The sequence below is a fragment of the Corythoichthys intestinalis genome, chromosome 9, assembly GCF_030265065.1.
Source record: "Corythoichthys intestinalis isolate RoL2023-P3 chromosome 9, ASM3026506v1, whole genome shotgun sequence".
Lineage (NCBI taxonomy): Eukaryota > Metazoa > Chordata > Actinopteri > Syngnathiformes > Syngnathidae > Corythoichthys > Corythoichthys intestinalis.
In genome coordinates, this window is record NC_080403.1 from 29,125,993 (window position 1) to 29,145,185 (window position 19,193).

The following is a 19,193-nucleotide window of genomic DNA, read 5'->3' on the forward strand; positions in this document are numbered from 1 at the left end:
GGCAAAGTGGGTTTTTAGACCAGGTTTTGGACTGGTTTTCTCTCAATTTACTGGCTTAATCCATTTCATTCAACTGCTAGTCCTCGATCTGATGAGAGGAGGATCTGGTTTGCTCAGTGGAAGGTTGACTCGCACTTGGTAAGAGGGAACGGCCCATATGGTCTCAAATTTTAACCTGTTTATAAAACATGCTTTCAAAATTAGAAGAATTTTGAACGGGAAATTGCTAAATTATTAGCTTGCTAGCTTAGAAATATCGGTTTTGAATTTTTAAAAAAATTGCTTTTTATCTAATTCCGAAGGGTCCAGTGAATTCCCATGTGAAACTAGTGGGGCTCGGTACCTTTAGCAAGGTTAAGAACCACTTAACTAGAGCAGCATAACCATGTGACGTCACCAACCTATGACGTCAACAATAATGGCGACCTACTAGTTAAACTAATTTTACAAATTGTATAAAAACTAAAACATCTAGAGGGGTTTCAATATCAAATTATTTTAACTCGTAATAACGTTTATCTTTTAAGAACTACAAGCCTGTTTATCCAAGGATCCCTTTAAAGACTTGCTTCCGCTCCAGCTCCAAGTCAGCCATTGTTCATTCAGTAGCACCAAAATTGTAATTGTATTGCTGTATAAAAAACATGTCATAACTTTTGTATCTGACATTTGCAAACTTTTTTTTAATGATTAAAATGTTTTGCTCTCCCTTTCCCATCTGTGACTTTTACACACAGCAGTGATCGTATATGCTGTGAGACACCAAAAATGCAATATCTGCTATTGCAATTTTATTAGCCAAGAGGTACTCCTCTCAGAATGTTCAAATGAAAGGTTTGGTTTTTTTTTTTAACCATTGCTTTTTACCTTGTAGGCGGAGTCGGAAGTGCAGGCTATCCATCAAGGCCGCCGGGAGCTTTTAGAAGAAGCCTGCCGTACCTATACCCGAAAACGTAGAGTTCTTATCCCAGAGGACCTTAAGCATGTTATCGTGGATGACCAGCATGGATTGCTGTACTGCTACGTACCCAAAGTAGCCTGCACCAACTGGAAGCGAGTACTCATGGTTCTGACGGGTGCCGCCGGACCCCAGCGAGACCCTCTAGGGATACCAGCAAATGAGGCCCACGTCTCAGGAAATCTGCGCACCTTGTCTGAGTATTCCACCTCCCAGATTAACCAACGCTTACGCTCCTACTTGAAGTTTATGTTTGTACGTGAACCATTTGAGCGGCTTGTGTCTGCGTACCGCAACAAATTCACACAACGCTACAACACTGCTTTTCATAAACGATATGGCACCAAGATTGTGCGCCGGCACAGGCCCAACCCACAGCCGGAAGCACTAGAGAAAGGTGACGATGTCACCTTTGAGGAGTTTGTGTATTACCTTGTGAACCCGGCAACCCAGATTGAAGAACCCTTCAATGAGCATTGGGAACGGGTGCACTCATTGTGCCATCCCTGCCTCATACACTATGACGTGGTGGGTAAATATGAGACGCTGGAGCAGGACTCCAACTACGTGCTACGACTTGCTGGAGTGGAGGACCAGGTTAAGTTTCCTGCCTCAACCAAGAGTACCAGGACTACTGGACACATGGCAGCACAGTTCTTCCTTAACATTAGCCCCTTCTATCAGAAGAAACTGTATAACCTCTATCGCATGGACTTCCTGTTATTTAATTACTCTGTGCCAGCATACCTCAAGTTTTGATGAAGCAGAAATGTAGTCCTGTACATCCATAGATATCGGAAGAAAATGCCTTGTGACAACACCAATAAACAGAATGTTACTGACTACACAGAGTACATGTTTTGTACATGTGAACCACCACATTGTAAAATTGTTCAGAAGCAAGGTGAAACCTGGGACCAATTGGTATTTTTACTGTAAACAGTGATTACGTGAGTACTAGTCTGTGACTGTGTAAACAATTTCACTTTGAATTTGAAATGTGTTTCTCTTTTCTGGGGTATTTGCACAATAAAAGTGAGATATCTGTTGGGGGCTAAATTTCAACAGCACAATGAAAGTTAAAAAATTGCAACAGAGAATGTCTCGTGCCTTTTGATAGTAAGCCTTTATTTGACCCCAGAGAAACTGATTTGTAAATGTGCTTGTGTTTCATTTTATAATATTGGGCAATACTGTTTTAATTTATTGTGTTTTTTCTGACTGAATTATGTCAGACCGACCATGAAATGTTGGCACAATTTTTAAATAAATGTCATTGAGCAGCAAGTTTGTTGGAATTTAATATTGGAAGTATGAACGTGACATCGGCTTTGCACAGAATCTGTATACTGTACATTCTTTCCAAAGGTATTGGAACGGTGATTCTAATTTTTTCTACCTTGTAGTCTGAAAAAAATTGGGGCTTGCCATTAATAGAAATGTCTGCTTTTAATTTCCGATACAGTATTTGCATTTGTATCTCAAGCAAAACATAGAACATTGCACATTTTTCTTTTACCCACAAATTTTTCATGTCAGCTCATCTTCTTTTGAAGTCATATCTAAACAGTTTCACTTTTCAGACGTCATGTAACATACTGATAAACAGCAAATTAATATTAACTTGACATTCATATTAGGTCTCTTTATAGATATCAAGAACCCATCTCTGAGTCTGGAAACAAAGAACTATTGAAAACACATATGCATTGCAGCAACTGACATATACAGTACTTACAATATAGTTATGCTCCGACTAAAAACATTTGCTAGTTAATGTGAGACCTGACAAAAGGTGTAAAATCCAGGGACTAATGTACATTAGTTGGCTATGGCATCCATCTATTACCCAAAGTCAATTATCGAAAACAGTGTGACATCACCGTTGTAACCGTTCTAACACCTTACACAAGAATTTCAATGAAAGTGTATTACAGCGGCTCATTCATATCCATAAAAAGTTAATTTTTTATCCATTCCCTCCATTTCAAACCTTATAAATACAAACTTCATGAATGCGATACATGTAACTAGTTTCACACTTCTATACTGATACAGTATAATTTATCAACAAAGTCTGCAAGTAGCCTACATAGCTTTAGTATTTATGTGACCAGGCCTTTATATTTGAAATCTATTGATATATTTGATATTAATAGCTTTACCAAAGTCAATACATATTTGGTGATGACCGACTGTAAAAATGATTTTCCCTACGGGACAATAAATGCTATCTATATGATTAATAAAATGTTGTCAAAGAAAACTACAGAACACGAATTCTGCTAAAGGATAGATTGCGTCATGACAATGTTTGCATGACGATACCTCACTAATTAATCAAAATGAGCATATAGTTCTCAATACTGTGTTCAAACTTTGAACCTTCAGAAGGTTATGCTCCGAATCAGTCTGAAACTGAGGGCCAGAAACCCCGTTCCCAGCAGGTCACCCAGTGCTGTCAGGTAAGGGATAGAGAAATTGTCTGGGTCCAAGCCCCTCTGCCACAGCCAGCTCACCATCACGTTGGCTACATAGAGGAGAATCACCACCTGTACAAGAAAGCAGAAAAGGGAACTGTTAAATGTGTTGTATTTTTTTGGACATGCTCAATAGCGTACCGCACGAATGCCATTTTAAGACTGTGACATCACCATCGTAACGCGGAAGTGGGACATTATAGACACGCCCTCGCATACAACCCATGTTATTTCTGTTTGTTTTCTCCGGTAATCTTTCGGAAAAAAAAGAACATGCCGGTCAAACACTGCTGCTATGGAACTTGTAGAAATGACTCTAGCCATTACGACATATGAAGGATGTTTTCTTCATACGTTTCCCGAAACAAAAAACTCGGAGGAAAAAATGTGAGGAATGGATCAACTTGCACGGATGTCCAAAAGACCAGTTTAACGCCAGCAAGTGAAGCCATTCACATTTCATATGCAGTAAACCTTTTGTTGGGGGCCATGTGTGACGGCCATTGCCGTCTAGTTATTTTTTTGAGACTCTGTCAGTCAGCTGATCCCCGCCTCCGCCAGATGGCTGCCTCCCCTCCCAATGTGACGTAAGTTGATCAACGCCGGACATACAGACGACGTCGCCGCCGCTGATTGGCCACGAAGAAAGGGCGCCAAGCTTAAAGTCGGACGCTGTCAACTGACAGGTGAGATCGCATTGACAGCTTTCGTGCCGCGGTCCTCCTCGCCAGCTGTTTGCTCGCCATTTACACTCGTGTGCATTTGATCGCTACTTTGTTATTCTCCCGCTTTTTCGGTGAGGTCTTTTGTGTTTTGCCATTATTGGATCATTTTGGTTCACCACTGTAAATAAGAGCACTGAAGCAGTAGGGGTAAGCCGCCATTTCTGTTCAACCCGTTTTCTCCTGTTTTGTTTAGTGTAAGAAGCTAACATAGTGGCTGTCTTTTCTTTATTTCCTTTTCATGGTCAGGGTTTAGTTAGCGGGTTGGGTTGAATTGTAGATTCCTTTTATTTGTTATTTTGGCCGCGCTTCTCAGTATTTTGTATCCATTGTTCATTGCGAGTTTGATTTGTGTAAATAAATTTGTGTCCTCTTGTAAACTTGTGGCTCGTTTTATGTTACGCCCTTAGCGAGCCGTTCATGGGACGTAACACCATGGTACTACAGAGGACGAAGAGGTAAGCCATTTTGATATTTTTGTGTTTTAGCGTGGCGTTTTTCCGTGCTGCTTCAGTCTGACAATGAATAACCTGAAAAAAAAAATAAAATGGCATCTCACTGCCACTTTTACCTTTTCTGTCGTTAAAAAAAAAAAAAAAAAAAAAACGATTTTAGAAAGGGGAAAGTGTAAATAAATTATAGAATTAAGATTTGTTGAAAATTAAAAGTTCGTTGGTGGTCACTTTGTAGCATTTGCGATCGCTACACAAAAATAGCAATGTAAATTGCCTCTAAGAACGGTCAGACCTTTTCTGGTGTATGTGGGAGCCTTGAATTTCCCTCAGATTCCAGAATAATGTTTAGGTTTTTTTTTTGCTGTTGTGTGCGTTATAAAACAAAAATTCCCCTTTCGGTTAGTGACGTACGGTATGAGACTGCTCCTTCCGCTGGACCCAAAGGTTCATATATTTCTATGTATACAGCATTGGATTCTGATTTTTGGGGAGCACTGTGTGGGACTAATTGCTGCTGATGAACTGCGGAGACAGGATGCTAATATACAGTATATCTTAGGACCGATGAAGTACTGTTTGTGTGTGTTTAAGTATGATTTTTTTTGTGTTGCATGTATGGTTTGATTTGTATTTTCTGTTTTGGGGGGTATTGTTCTTTATACATTGTCACATAGTTTACAAGTTTGATTCCGCTGCTTAGAAATGGATGCTCAATTTAACATGCGACTGGAAAACAATAAAAAACAAATTTAAAAAAATAAAAAATAAAAAAAAACAGTCAGAGACGTAAGACAACCAGAGGATATAATATATAAGAAAGACAGGGCATATGGTGGTAAGGGATAGATTGTTGAAACAGGAAAATGTCATTGTCAGTGACGTAAGACAATGCACACAAGAAAAAGGTGTTGATAAAAAAGCTAACTCTGGATCAAGTCGGCTCTTTTTCAGCCCCCGACACTTAAGCCATCTCTTTAACTGAACATGTGTATGTTCTTCCACATCTTTAACAGTGAATTTGGGACCCGGGACATTATTTTCGGACAGAATTGGTAAATTAAGCTCAGTAAACATCTTGTTCCAACACTATTTCCATTCATTTAGGGACAAACGGGAGGTTGTCCCGCCTAGCAACAATTGCTAACGTCATGAATATTAATTAGCAAAAGTGACGTGTTGCTTGCGGAACGCCATTGTCAGAGTCTGACAAGACAAGCCTCAAAGAACAAGACGTCAGATGAAACTTTCTCATCAGGCAAGAGCAACTACACTGTAAAACGTCTCACTGTATAAGTTACAGTATCATACTTCCAGCAATAAACAAGCAGCTAACTATAATTTTTTAAAGTACTTTATTTTATTTTATTTTATTTTTTTTTTTAAACCTGTCCTGTTCAGCTGTTTGACACGGAGAATGGAAGTCTAAGTGTCCAGTTGGTCTGAACAGTTTTAATGTTTCACATTGAGAGTATGATATACTCCCATTGTGATCATTCAACATACTTCGTTTATTATGACAAAGCAGCAAACAGGAAGGGGTTATGGGGGAACAGAAGAAAAGAAAAGAAAAACAAAAAAAGAAAGAAAAACACAAACAAGAAGAAGTACATTGAACGCCTACACTAACTATGAATATGTTGGTGCTATCGTCAGTTAGATGTATTTCTGGTTGACACCATGTGGGGGGCCTGTTGACCAGTGAAAGAAGGGGAGAGGGGTGGCGGAGTCTATAGGCTAAGTGATTGGGAGGGGTAGAGTGTACACAAATCAGCTCTGTGATCTAGAACCCAGTAATCGTTTGAATCCCTTGTGAGTGAAAGCCCATCGGCAACCGACCCCATGCCACTCCATCGCCAATCCCGGCACCGGGACCCCTCCACCCGAGCGCGCCCAATCACATCCAGCCGCATGCGAGCCCCACCAAACACGCGACAGCAACGCAATAAATATCTCGTTCGTACACTATTTCTATTCATTTACTATTTGGGACAAACGGGACGTTGTCCCGCCTAGCAACAATTGCTAACGTCATGAATATTAATGAGCAAAAGTGATGTGTTGCTCACGGTACGCCATTGTCAGAGTCTGACAAGACAAGCCTCAAAGAACAAGATGTCAGATGAAACTTTGTCATTAGGCAAGAGATACTACAATGTAAAATGTCTCACTGTATAAATTACAGTATCATACTACCAGCAATGAACAAGCAGCCGACTGTAATTTTTTGAAGTACTTTATTTTTATTTACAGTATCATACTATCAGGAGTGATTCAACAGTTGACTGTGATTTCTTTAGTCCTTTAATGTATTTTAATTATAGTACCAGAATTGCAAATTTGTTCCAGTCGAATAGCCAAATGTGATCTTACCTGAAGCAGCGCGGCCGACAGGTAACAAACGATGAAAGCAGCTGTCATGACTGTGTGCCCTGCTTGCAGAAGATGAATCATGTATAGGAAGAGAAGGTGACCTGGTACTACAAGGATGACCAGGACTCTAGCTGATTTGGAATTCACATCTAAACAGATGCAAAAAGAAATTTAAGTATTAAGTGTGATGTTTATTAGTATATTATTGTGTTAAGTATTTATTTGCAGTTCTGTTTATCGTATGCCTGTGAACATTTTCAATCAATTGCAAATGTACTTTTTTGGGGATGTCTTTGAAGTTATTTTGCTTGTCATCCGACCTTGCCAATTCATGCAGCAAGGCTTAGTGAGGACAGAACTAGCCGTAGGCTAGGTTACAGTATCTGCTCGAGAGAGTAACGTCTTCTTAGACAGCTGGGACCTTACACACCCACTCCCACCAATAATCTCTTTCCCCGTATCCATTCAACATTTATCAGTCCAGTGCCAAGTATTTTGTGTTTTTAACCTGAGGAGCAGAACGTAGCATAGGGTCCAGAACAGCTCGTGGTGATTTTGATTGGCATAGCTCCAGGAACGCTCCTATAGTGAAGGTAAGTGGACATCCTGCTGGCCTGGATGGCTACAAGATTTCCTCCAACACCTAAATGGAAAGGGCAAAGTGCTGACACTTGCACCACTATCAGCCATCTTTTTCGACGGTTCTACACCAAGGATGTCCAAACTATTCCACAAAGAGCCTCTACGGGTGCAGTTTTCATTTCAACCAATCAAGAGGACACCTTTTCACTAATCTGGTGTCTTACACGTGTAATCAGTTGATGCAGCTTGTTTAAACAGAAACCACATTGGTTAAACGGGCTGTGCTGGATCAGTTGGAACAAAAACATATCCCCGCAGCGCCCCTTGAGGACCAGTTTGGACACCCCTGGTTTACACAGCAGAATCCTCACAAACTCACAGAGGAGTGCTGACAATATGCACTAATGTAACCATTAACTAAAAGCAATTGCCTCAGGCAATTTGAAACACATACAACTTGGTTGTTAATCTGGCAGAGAAAAATCTTTAATAACATAAAAAACTGAACATTAGTTAAACCTGAAAACAATGTAACCACAGCATGTGCACAATTATTATGGCAGTTTTAAAACAGGAGGTCCTTTAAGCAACCATCCAATTCTTCCAAGAATAGAATTTGAATGAATTGTTACAACTCTTTTCTCAATGCTTTTGGTGAGACATCCATGCATAGACTTCAGAGTGATATTGACAAGACAGGGGACGCGAGGCCGATTAATAGGGGGCCTGCATTGCTTGTATGGCCGTGAAAGCTGACTGAGTGGAATCACAGACAAGGAGATTTTTTTCATTGAAAATTATTGTGAACAAATGCTTAAAACCCTGATTTTTTTAAATAAATATGGACGCAAAACAGTCTTGAGTCTTGGTTAAAAGCAAAAGAAATGGGCAATTAGCATTTATTTTACGTAAATATGTCGAAGTACGATGCTAGTCTGTCAGTCCATGTGGCAGCCGCCATATGCAAACAGAGCTTTTCCGGTGAAAATTCTTGTGAATAAATGCTTAAATCCTTGAATTCTTCAGGGATATGGACGTAAAACTGACTCCATTCTTGGTTAAAAGCAAAAAATAAAACGTGCAGTTAGCATTTATTTTACGTAAATATTGCGAACTGTGAGGCTAGTCTGGAAGGAAATTAGCAGCTGTCATATGTAAACAAAGAGCTTTTTCCGTTGAAAATTCTTGTGAATAAATGCTTAAATCCCTGAATTCTTTATAGATATGGACGTAAAAGAGTCTCGATTATTGGCTAAAAGCCAAACGAGAAAAAAACGAAACGAAAAAAACGAGCAGTTTGCATCTACGTAAATATGTCGACGAATGATGCTAGTCCGTAGAAGTTAATTTCTCCCATTGATGTTTTTCACAACGTTTCAAAATGCATGCATGGTACGAAAAATATAATAATTACCTTGAATCCTCGAACAAATCACTCCTGAGAAAATCCTTGCTGTTTGTATGCGGTTCAGCTTTCATACTTTTTCAATCCTAAATCAGGCGTTGGATCACTGCATGTGTTGACTCTGCGACCGACTGCGAATAACTGAAGCTGACTGTAGGGCGGCCCCTTACTTAAAGGCGTTGCGCAGCGAAGGTCTAATCTGACCCGTCAATCATTATGAAGTCTATGCATCCTTGCACTTCAGTGTGGTCATTTTCTAAATCCACTTACCATTGATGATTGGGGTGAAAACTGCCATACCTTCAAAGTTTGGATTGCTCACTGTCTTATCTAGAATGAGACCACCAATGCTGAAACATAACAAGACAAATGCATGACAAGAGACAATGAATACTTGATGTTGTTTGACAAGGGATAACAAAACCTGCCGTCCCACCTGCTGACAGACATGGACAAAATTACTGGCTGCCAGCCTGACTTCAGGATCTCTCTGATTGGTGGAGACTGACAGGCGATGAGGGCCCATAGTGGAGCAAGAAGAAGGAAAAGGGCACACACCGCAATGGGCAGGTACCACATGTCTGAACATGATTAGAATAGAAAATAAGTTAATATCATATTATATTAATTCTTTCATCCATTCATTCTCTTTACTTTTCTTCCTTTCCTAGCTTAAAGTTAATGTAAAAAAAGAAAAATCCCTCTCACCTTTGCAGTAGAGGAAAAAACTGCTGACCCCAGCAAGCAAAGACAGAGTGATGATGTCACCCAAGCTGGCAGCAATGGGTGTGGCAATGTTATCTGGGTTGACACCCATTCTCCTGGAGCCAATGATCACAGCCACCATAACGAGGCCTGGCAGTATTGCAAGATGGTGACCGCCCGGTTATTTTTGGAGGCTTATTGTTACTGTCTATATACGTATGTTGTATATTTGTCTGACCTAGAGATAGTGCAGCAATAAAGGCAGTGGTAATACTGCTGGCACACAGGATTGCAGTGTGGACAACATCCACACTACCTCTGCTCAGACCACTGAGACTCACCGCTGCCACCGCAGCCAGGAAGCCGACAATAGTGGCCTGGACCTTCACGGAATAGATATTCATCAGAATATATTATATTATTTTATATCAACATTCTTATGATTAGCTCAAGATCACTTGAAACCTCTATAGTGCTAATGAAGGCAATTGGTCAAGTCTGATGAATACAAGTGGTATAGAAAATAAATGGATGATGTTACTTTGAACCACCTGGATGAGAGCTAAATTACAGAGAACTATCCTCCGCTGCTGCTGAGGCTCCTCCAGCTGCCCTGTGTTGGCCTGTGGAAGGAAGGGGAGGTGCTTGCATCAAATGTACCACTGAAGAAATATTGACATTAGCATGCTCTTTGTATGAAAGGTTATCATAACTAACAAAGTTTAAGATATATCTTTCCATAAGCTTCACAGATTTCATTAATTCCTAAAAGAAATTGTTGGCTGTCAACTTTGTGGATTAATGGAAGAAAGGGTTGTGGCTTATTTAATTAGGTTAATGTACAAAACAACTGTGGAGATAATTCTCTTACTTGTAGATTTATTAAAATGTCAAATGACAAAAATTATGTATACTAGTCCTTCTAAAAAATTAGCATATAGTGAAAAAGTTCATTATTTTCTGTAATATACTGATAAACATTAGACTTTCATATATTTTAGATTCATTACAACTGAAGTAGTTTAAGCCTTTTATTGTTTTAATATTGATTATTTTGACAAAAAAGTCAAGAAAAAACAAAAATCCCTATCTAAAAAAATTAGCATATCATGTAAAGGTACTCTAAAGAAGCTACTAGCCTAATCATCTGAATCATCAAATTAACTCAAAACCCTGGCGTAAGATTCCTGGGGCTTTTAAAAACTCCCAGCCTGGTTCATTACTCAAAACCACAATCATGGGCAAGACTGCCGACCTAACTGCTTTCCAGAAGGCTATCATTGATACCCTCAAGCAAGAGGCTAAGACACAGAAAGAAATTTCTGAGCGAATAGGCCCTTCCCAGAGTGCTGTATCAAGCCACCTCAGTGGGAAGTCTATGGGAAGGAAAAAGTGTGGCAGGAAACGGTGCACAACCAGAAAGGGTGACCACAGCCTGAGAAATATTGTGGAGAAGGGCCAGTTCCAAACCTTGGGGGACCTGCAGAAACAGTGGACTGAGTCTGGAGTAGAAACATCCAGAGCCACTGTGCACAGGCGTGTGCTGGAAATGGGCTACAGGTGCTGCATTCCCCAAGTCAAGCTACCTTTGAACCTGAAACAGCAGCAGAAGCGCCTGACCTGGGCTACAGAGAAACAGCACTGGACTGTTGCTCAAACTTTGCATGTCATTCGGAAATCAAGGTGCCAGAGTTTGGAGGAAGACTGGGGAGAAGGAAATGCCAAAATGCCCTTAAGTCCAGTGTCAAGTACCCACAGTCAGTGATGGTCTGGGGTGCCATGTCAGCTGCTGGTGTTGGTCTACTGTGTTTTATCAAGGGCAGGGTCAATGCAGCTGGCTATCAGGAGATTTTGGAGCACTTCATGCTTCCATCTGCTGAAAAGCTTTATGGAGATGAAGATTTCATTTTTCAGCACGACCTGGCACCTGCTCACAGTGCCAAAACCACTGGTAAATGGTTTACTGACCATGGCATTACTGTGCTCAATTGGCCTGCCAACTCTCCTGACCTGAACCTCATAGAGAATCTGTGGGATATTGTGAAGAGGATGTTGAGAGACACCAGACCCAACACTGCGGATGAGCTTAAGGCTGCTATCGAAGCATCCTGGGCCTCCATAACACCTCAGTGCCACAGGCTGATTGCATCCATGCCACACAGCTTTGAAGTAGTCATGTCTGCAAAAGGATTCCCGACCAAGTATTGAGTGCATAGCTGATATAATTAATTGTAGGTTGGCTTTTTTTGTATTAAAAAACACTTTTTTGTAGTGGTCGGATGAAATATGCTAATTTTTTGAAATAGGGATTTTTGTTTTTCTTGACTTTTTTGCCAGAATCATCAATATTAAAACAATAAAAGGCTTGAACTACTTCAGTTGTGTGTAATGAATCTAAAATATATGAAAGTCTAATGTTTATCAGTACATTACAGAAAATAATGAACTTTATCAAAATATGATAATTTTTTGAGAAGGACTATATACTGTATAAGTGAGTATGGGACTGTATGTCTAGAAGAGTGGTTCTACTCACTGCTGTTGACAGTCTGGATGCCAATGTCATCTCCAAATTCCCCTTCAGTCCCACCAGGGCTGGAACCAAGATAAAAACCTCGGAAATTTCTTGAAACACCACCCAGTGCTGGAAAAAAAACATCAGCATAAGCCAATTTCAGCTACCTTAGAGTGACATGTTTTTGAATGCAGGCACCGGTAATAAGGAAAATGGTCTCTCCATATCAGTGGTTTGTAATACAGTGATTTTTGACTGGCTTTGAAGCATTCATGAAGCCCTTTATAGTGTTTTTTTCGTCAATGATGATGATAAGAAAAATATTTAATCATCGAACACTTTTTTCATGACGATGACGAGACAATAACGAGCTTAAAACGAGTTTTGAGGGACTAAAATATGCCAAATGCCAGTTTTCGTCTGACGAGACGAAAATGCGCAATGGTTTCCGTCACGTTCACAATGTGTGACATTTTATCTGCAGCCTGCAGCGTAGCAGTGTCTGCTTGTGTCACTCTCGTGTTGTGCTGCCCCCCCGACTCACCAGTGCAGTGTCCTCCAGTCTCAAGGCTTGTACACACGGGAGGATATTTTTTTCTCATCTTGGCCAGAGAGAATATGCAATGTTGCTTTAGCCTTTAAAGGTCCCTGCTGAGTCATCACCACACACTAAAATGTAACTGGTAGCATTAGCATAGCATTCGCATAAGCATTAGGCTGACGCTAACGGCGAGCGTCCGCTTAAACTCTCGGACAACTTTTTTTTACATCCAGTTCGTGGCGTCCGGGTGGGTATAATTCATGGAAAAATAATATACTGTTTTCCTGCTGTGTGTGTATTATCACCAAGTTGGTGCTGTCTGTGTACAAGCTACAATTCTGTCTATGTTCATTTGGAAATTATGAAAAAGTTTATTAATTTATTTATTTTTGGGGTAAAATTTAATTTTACAGATAAGACCATTTTTAGTAAACGTCAACTAAAAACTAGATGAAATTAGTCTTGAGTTTTTGTCAACAAAAACTGGACGAAGACATTCGGACACATTTTGAGCTGACTAATATATGACGAAGACGAAACTACTATCATCCAAAAGACGAAAACGAAAATTAAAAGCGCTGCCAAAAGCAACACTGCAATGTATTTTTCAGTGGATGTTAATTTGAAGTTTGTTTGTATTATGAAAGCAAATTGATTTGATTATGAGGGAATCAGTCAACAAAACCATTATGTTTGAAAGTGGTCTTTTTGAGCATGCAGTGGTATGAAAAGTAGTGATGCACGATAATTCATTTTTCAACCAATATCGCTAACCGATATTTCCTGCCCCTTCCACCCGATAACCGATAATGTCACGCCGATAATTCCATTCAAATATGTATGTAAAATTTTAAAGTATACAACAGGGGTCGGCAACCTATGACACGCGTGTCAGCACTGGCACGCGAAGGGTTAACCAGTGACACGCGAGCGCATGGCAAAATAATATATATATATATTTTTTTTTAACCTGAAATTAAGACATTTTTAGTTGCACACCCTGTTATTTAGGGCTTTACAGGAGCGTCCCTCCCGACCCCTCTGCCTATACCGTTATTTGCGAACAATTATGGATTTTGAGCACACTTCCAGCTCTTCAATTTCTCGATTCCTGTGCTCGTCGTTTTTTTTTTTTCCTCTGCGCGCTCAATTCAGCACCCGCTACTAACGAGTCATGAAGCCAACCAGTCAGAGAGCTGGTGGAAGTACACAGTGTTACCAATCTGCACTTTTTGGTACTGTTACTCCAAGCCCCAGCGTGGAGGCCGGCGGGCCAGTAAGCGAGTAGACAGCCGGCGAATCGCCGGCGTCCGCGCCGGGAGCCCCGTCGCTTTAACTTTGAATTGAGATCCCGATGTCACACCCTCGCCCCGGCGCGTAGGCCGGTCGCTTAAGATACGAGGCTGTACACCCCTGTCCCGGCGCATCGCAACACTCCGGTTGGACCCCGATTGCCAGCCGTCAGGTCAGGGCAGCGGGTGAAGCGATGCTTGCACTGTAGTATGGAGTGGACCGGCGATTAACGTGGCTCGTTGCCGTCGATTCGTCCGGTGCTTACTTCGGAGAGGTGGCAATGTGTATAAAAACACTGTGACGCGTTGGATGGCGTTTTACTGGAGACTTTTAACAAAAACCAGCGGGGGACACAGCCTCTTCTCTCCTTTTCACGGCGCTCTCCGCTCTCTCTCAACACCTTCCTTCGCTCCCTCTCTTTTTCTCGCCCAGACGCCCAATTCTTCTTCTACGCTTAACTAGCAAGCCGATCATATTGTAGGGGACAGCGGCCCCTTGGGGATACCGGTAACAACTGGTTGCCTGGTTACTTCTGGTAGCTCTTTTTGTGCATTATGCCTCGAGAGAGTTGTGTGTCGCACAACAAGTGTCAAACGCCACTATGAGACAAAACATGAAAATTCATAGAAAGCAGGGCCAAGGAACACATTAAAGTAGGTATCTTTTATATTTGTAATATAAAATCTAAAATTGTGCATATAATTCACTGTTTAAGTTGCTAGTGAACAAGACAAAATGTAAGAGTCGGCTGTTCTGACTTTGAAGGCTCTCTGTACTGTGAGAGACCTGCACTGAGAACCTGTTCCCCTTTGCGTTCTGGGGTGTGTGTGTGTGATATGTTTGCATAAAATGGTGCAGCTGTACAGCTGTTATTACTGTTGCACTTATTTTCAAGTTTTGATATTTTCGACAATATGCATTAGTTTTTAGTTAATTGATGAAGACGAATGGTAGTTATACAAATTAGATGTATGTCCATGTTTTTTTTGTTTGGAGTAAAATTCCAGCTCTGCTGAATATAAAAATTCGGTTGCGCATCATAAATCTTGGGGTGGCACACTGATTGACAAGAAAATTTGAAAGTGGCACTCCACACCAAAAAGGTTGCTGACCCCTGGTATACAAAGATCTAATGCTACTGTGCAAAAATGTAATTTAGTGCTATTTTTTTTCCACATCAAATACTTTTTCATACCACTGTATCTACTTTTGTTTAGTGCAAAAATAAATAAAATCTAAGAGGAAATGTAAAAGAAGTACTGATTTAACAAGTTTACTCAAGCAAAAGTATGGACTTAAAAAAACAAAGTAGAGAAATTAAACAATTTTATTTCTTATCATTTTAAAAAAAAATTCATTAAAAAACTTGTTCTTGCAAAGTGACAAAAAATCGCTCTGGCTCAAATTTTGGCTTTTATGCTTTTGAAATATGTTGATTAATTATAGATTACTTTACTCTCTAACTCTCTTTATTTATATCTATAGAGCAATCAATCGATGTCAGTTGATGAAATGAATACTCCACTTTGTCAAACTGAGGCGTTAAAATTACAGAACAATGTCTACGTATTTTCAAAAGGAGGAAAACTAAAATGTCAGGAATATCCATATGTACATTTCAGATACCGTACCTACAAAAATAGGTGAAGCCTCTCAGCTTCGTTCTCTGGAAACACAGCTCAAGTGCCAGATGAGTCACCACCATGACTGGTCCCTGTTAGCCCATTCTTCATTTAAGATCTTCTCTTAGGCTTTATGGAATTAGTTTCCAAATTGTTATACTCAAATATCCATCTCCACTTGAGCAAACACAATTAGGACTGTATAAGAAATATCCTTCACTCCAAGTGATGCTTTGTTGCTGTCAGAGTTCTCATCTCATATCCAGGAAACAGCTCTGACACTCAAAATCAATTTTGGAGACATTGGAGGAATGCCACTAACCACTTTGAATCAGACACAGACACAACCTGCATGACAGATGACAGCAGGTCTGGAAGGCATCACGCACACTCACTCATTCATTCACACTCTGGGCTCTATTTTAGTCTATCGCACTTGTGGAAATGCTGCCGTGTCTTGATTTTTGTGCAAGCATAAGCTTCGTTGTATCTGGTTGGGAATTTGGACATGTCACCTTTGGTGAGGTGTGCCCTTGAAGATAGGCCCGAATGACAATTTGTTGACAGAAAGTCGGTTGTCTGAGGATATGCCCGCGCAGGTGGTCTTACGCAGTTTTGGGGAATTTGATTGCAGTATAGGCACACAAACTCTGAGCTCTGCGGACACGTACGTGCATGTCACAAGTTTATTTAATGAGGTTACTCATATGTCGCCTGCTGCCACACAGGCTAAGCTCAGTGACATTGTTCCAGTCCAGATTGTACTTTTTTGCATAATTTTTCACATTGAGATGTCTTCATACAAGATGAGAGCGCGCTACATTTAAAGGGAATGAAAGGAGTTGCCTTGATTGATGGCAAATGGAGGCGGCTAACAAACCTGCCTCCACGTAGATTTAAAGAGTGCACTGCACAGTAGTTAGGTCGGCCAGGAAAACGGAGCCCTCTGCCTCAAACATACACATTACACACACACAAGCGCCCCCCCACACACACACGCTTCACGCTTCACTTTTGAGTAGCCGGGCAGCCGAGGCCGATCGCTGGAAGCCGGGTCGCTCACGTGGCCGAAAAAGAGTAAAAGTCCGGTGGGACAAGGACGTCCAGAAAGCCACGAGCTTCTTCTCAGTCCTCATGTGCACCCTCTCCTCTGTCTCCGTCCACAGCTCCCTCTCTTGATTAAGATGGAGCACCTGCTTTAACTTCATCAGGGCAATGGTTGAATATCTGTTCCAAGCAGCAAGTCACTGTGAAGGATGCTTTTAGATGAGTGGAAATAGGGTCTGAGTCCAAGTCTTGGCACAGTTTGTTTCCTTCTAATGTCAGATGAAGAGGCAAGTCACGGAGGCACTCTGTAAAAAATAAAATGACAGACACAATAGGTGTGTCTACAAACACATGTAGGTGCAAGGCTGATTGTATGGTCACAATGACCAGAAATGATGCGTACTCTTCTTTGTCAGCATTTCTCCTCCTCTTGATTGTTTTTAGAGGGTGCTGCTGCTGGTCGGTCCCCCCTTACTTTTTGTATAGCTCCTCCTTCTTCTGCCTTTCGGTGTCCTCGGAGGATGACGCATCTCTAAGCAGCAGGTGCTGTACCTGTCACTAACACGTGCTGCGACTGCTGCTGCCTAAAAAGGTATCTGAGCATCCGCTTTGACTGGTGTAATCTATTATCTGCCTAACATTGCGGCATTCTCATGCATATACATATATACATATACAGTACATGTATGTATGTATGTATGTATGTATGTATGTATGTATGTATGTATGTATGTATGTATGTATGTATGTATTTAAAAACTCGAAATGCTCACCTAGTGCATTGACTTCTATCTGTGTTGTTAGCCTTTTATTATCAACTACAAACATAGTCTGTATGTGAGGAATTTAAACGCCCCAATGTATAGATAAATTATCTCCCACAGCTCACACACACACACATACATTCTCAATGACTCAGCTAAAATGTGACTTTGGGACATGGGACATTGCTCTCGGAGGTCCTATGTCCTCTGAAGCGCCCCCTTCTGACTTAAGGCTGCAATATGAATAATGATGGTGCAAGAAAAATAGCACAGTGCCACAAACTGTTTTGATTCTATTAGAGCAAAAGTGGCATTAAAAAGGAATGGGTGAATATAAATCTGACCACACAATTGTGTGTGTAGTTTTTCCTCTGTAATTGTTGCAATATACATGTGTGGTTATGGAGGATTATTAGCCCCTTGCTAGTGTGTCAAAGTGTTTATTTGTTTGTGGAGCTGTGTAGTCATTCTGTTGTTTGGAGCATGGTCACCTGCAAGGTCACTCTGACCGTCAAACAGCTGAAGCTCACAAATCAAATCTTGGCACTCAAAGAGACAAGTCAGACAGCTACAAGAACAAATAGACAGATGTTAACAGCTTGTTTGACTCCCACCTAGCGTTTGGCAATTTTTTTTTGACATAGAGTTTTATTATGTTTTATTGCAGGTGGTAAAACAGTTGCACATTAGACTAGGCATGTGCCAGTATGATATTCTGACAGTATGGTAACCTTAAGACAAAATATCACGGTTTCACGATATCACGGTATTACAATTACAGCTCTAAAATGTGTTACCTTAAGATAACTGATTTAAAAAAATAAAATAAAATAAACTTTTTTCTATTGAACTGCATTTTCATTTTTCAAAACATATTAGCAAATTATAACATACATATAATGTAAAGCTTTTTTTTTTTTTTTTTTTTTTAAATAATAACATTTTATAAACAAAATTAAAATATATGCAGTCCTTTAGGTGAGCCCAAACCCACAGCCACAGCTCAACATTATTACATCAGAATAAAAATAATTGAATTATTTTCCATAAATAGCATGTGCGTATGACTCGTATCATGTTTACATTATACACACTCTTTCTCAATACAGACAGTTGCCAGAGAGAAAAAAACACCACCGTTTTACCATCACTAAACACACTAAACATGGTGGAGTTAATTCTTGCAGTTGGATGACAGTGATTACCATCCTTTAATTTTGTATAAATGCGAAATCATATTAGAGGTATTGCCTTCTCGGCATCAAGTATAAATGCAAAGTCATATTGGAGGTATTGCCTTCTCGGCATCAAGCCGTGACCTCCAACCCTCACTGGAGTGGTTCACAGCCGAGTGTGAAGCGGTTGGGATGACGATCAGCACCTCCAAATCTGAGACCGTGGTCCTCAGTCGGAAAAGGGTGGAGTGCCCTCTCCGGGTCAGGGATAAGATCATGCCCCAAGTGGAGGAGTTTAAGTATCTTGGGGTCTTATTCATGAGTGAGGGTAGGAGGGAGCGGGAGATCGACTGCAGACGCTGCACCGATCTGTAGTGGTGAAGAAGGAGCTGAGCCAAAACGCAAAGCTCTCGATTTACCAGTCGATCTACATTCCTACCCTCTCTTATGGTCACGAGCTGTGAGTCGTGACCGAAAGAACAAGATACAGGATACAAGCAGCCAAAATGAGTTTCCTCCGCAGGGTGTCCGGGCTCTCCCTTAGAGATAGGGTGAGAAG

The 19,193-nt window shown here is 40.7% G+C and overlaps 2 protein-coding genes across 3 annotated transcripts in view; one reads left to right on the plus strand and one right to left on the minus strand.

The window, feature by feature from the left end:
• si:ch211-236h17.3 (carbohydrate sulfotransferase 11) overlaps positions 1-2,431 on the plus strand; it is a 30,450-nt gene extending 28,019 nt beyond the window's left edge. Inside the window, exon 3 of the mRNA XM_057846582.1 lies at positions 875-2,431. Within this exon, the coding sequence (XP_057702565.1) occupies positions 875-1,717 (843 nt within the window). The 3' untranslated portion in view covers positions 1,718-2,431. The remainder of the gene's footprint in view (positions 1-874) is intronic.
• On the minus strand, positions 2,289-17,089 carry LOC130922070 (solute carrier family 41 member 1-like). 2 transcript variants are annotated; one of them, XM_057846581.1, is made up of 10 exons: positions 15,662-17,089; positions 12,214-12,321; positions 10,229-10,300; positions 9,916-10,060; positions 9,681-9,827; positions 9,409-9,553; positions 9,243-9,322; positions 7,494-7,628; positions 6,986-7,134; positions 2,289-3,510 (listed from the first exon to the last, which is right to left on the minus strand). In XM_057846581.1, the coding sequence occupies exons 2-10, from the start codon at positions 12,241-12,243 to the stop codon at positions 3,346-3,348; spliced, it is 1,068 nt and encodes a 355-aa protein (XP_057702564.1). In that variant the 5' UTR covers positions 12,244-12,321; positions 15,662-17,089; the 3' UTR covers positions 2,289-3,345. The 2 variants fall into 2 exon arrangements, with proteins under 2 accessions (XP_057702564.1, XP_057702563.1); XM_057846580.1 differs by having other exon boundaries at positions 2,290-3,510; positions 15,658-17,089.
• Between the last annotated feature and the right edge of the window lie 2,104 nt (positions 17,090-19,193).

What these genes read in the sequence shown, in the direction of transcription:
- LOC130922070 (XM_057846581.1), bottom strand. Translation starts at nt 12,243, where the DNA reads ATGACATTGGCATCCAGACTGTCAACAGCA. An exon ending in TTGTCCATGTCTGTCAGCAG is followed by an intron (nt 9,323 to 9,408) that starts GTGGGACGGCAG and finishes GTTATGTTTCAG; the next exon opens with CATTGGTGGTCTCATTCTAG. An exon ending in TTTCACCCCAATCATCAATG is followed by an intron (nt 7,629 to 9,242) that starts GTAAGTGGATTT and finishes CTTTCCATTTAG; the next exon opens with GTGTTGGAGGAAATCTTGTA.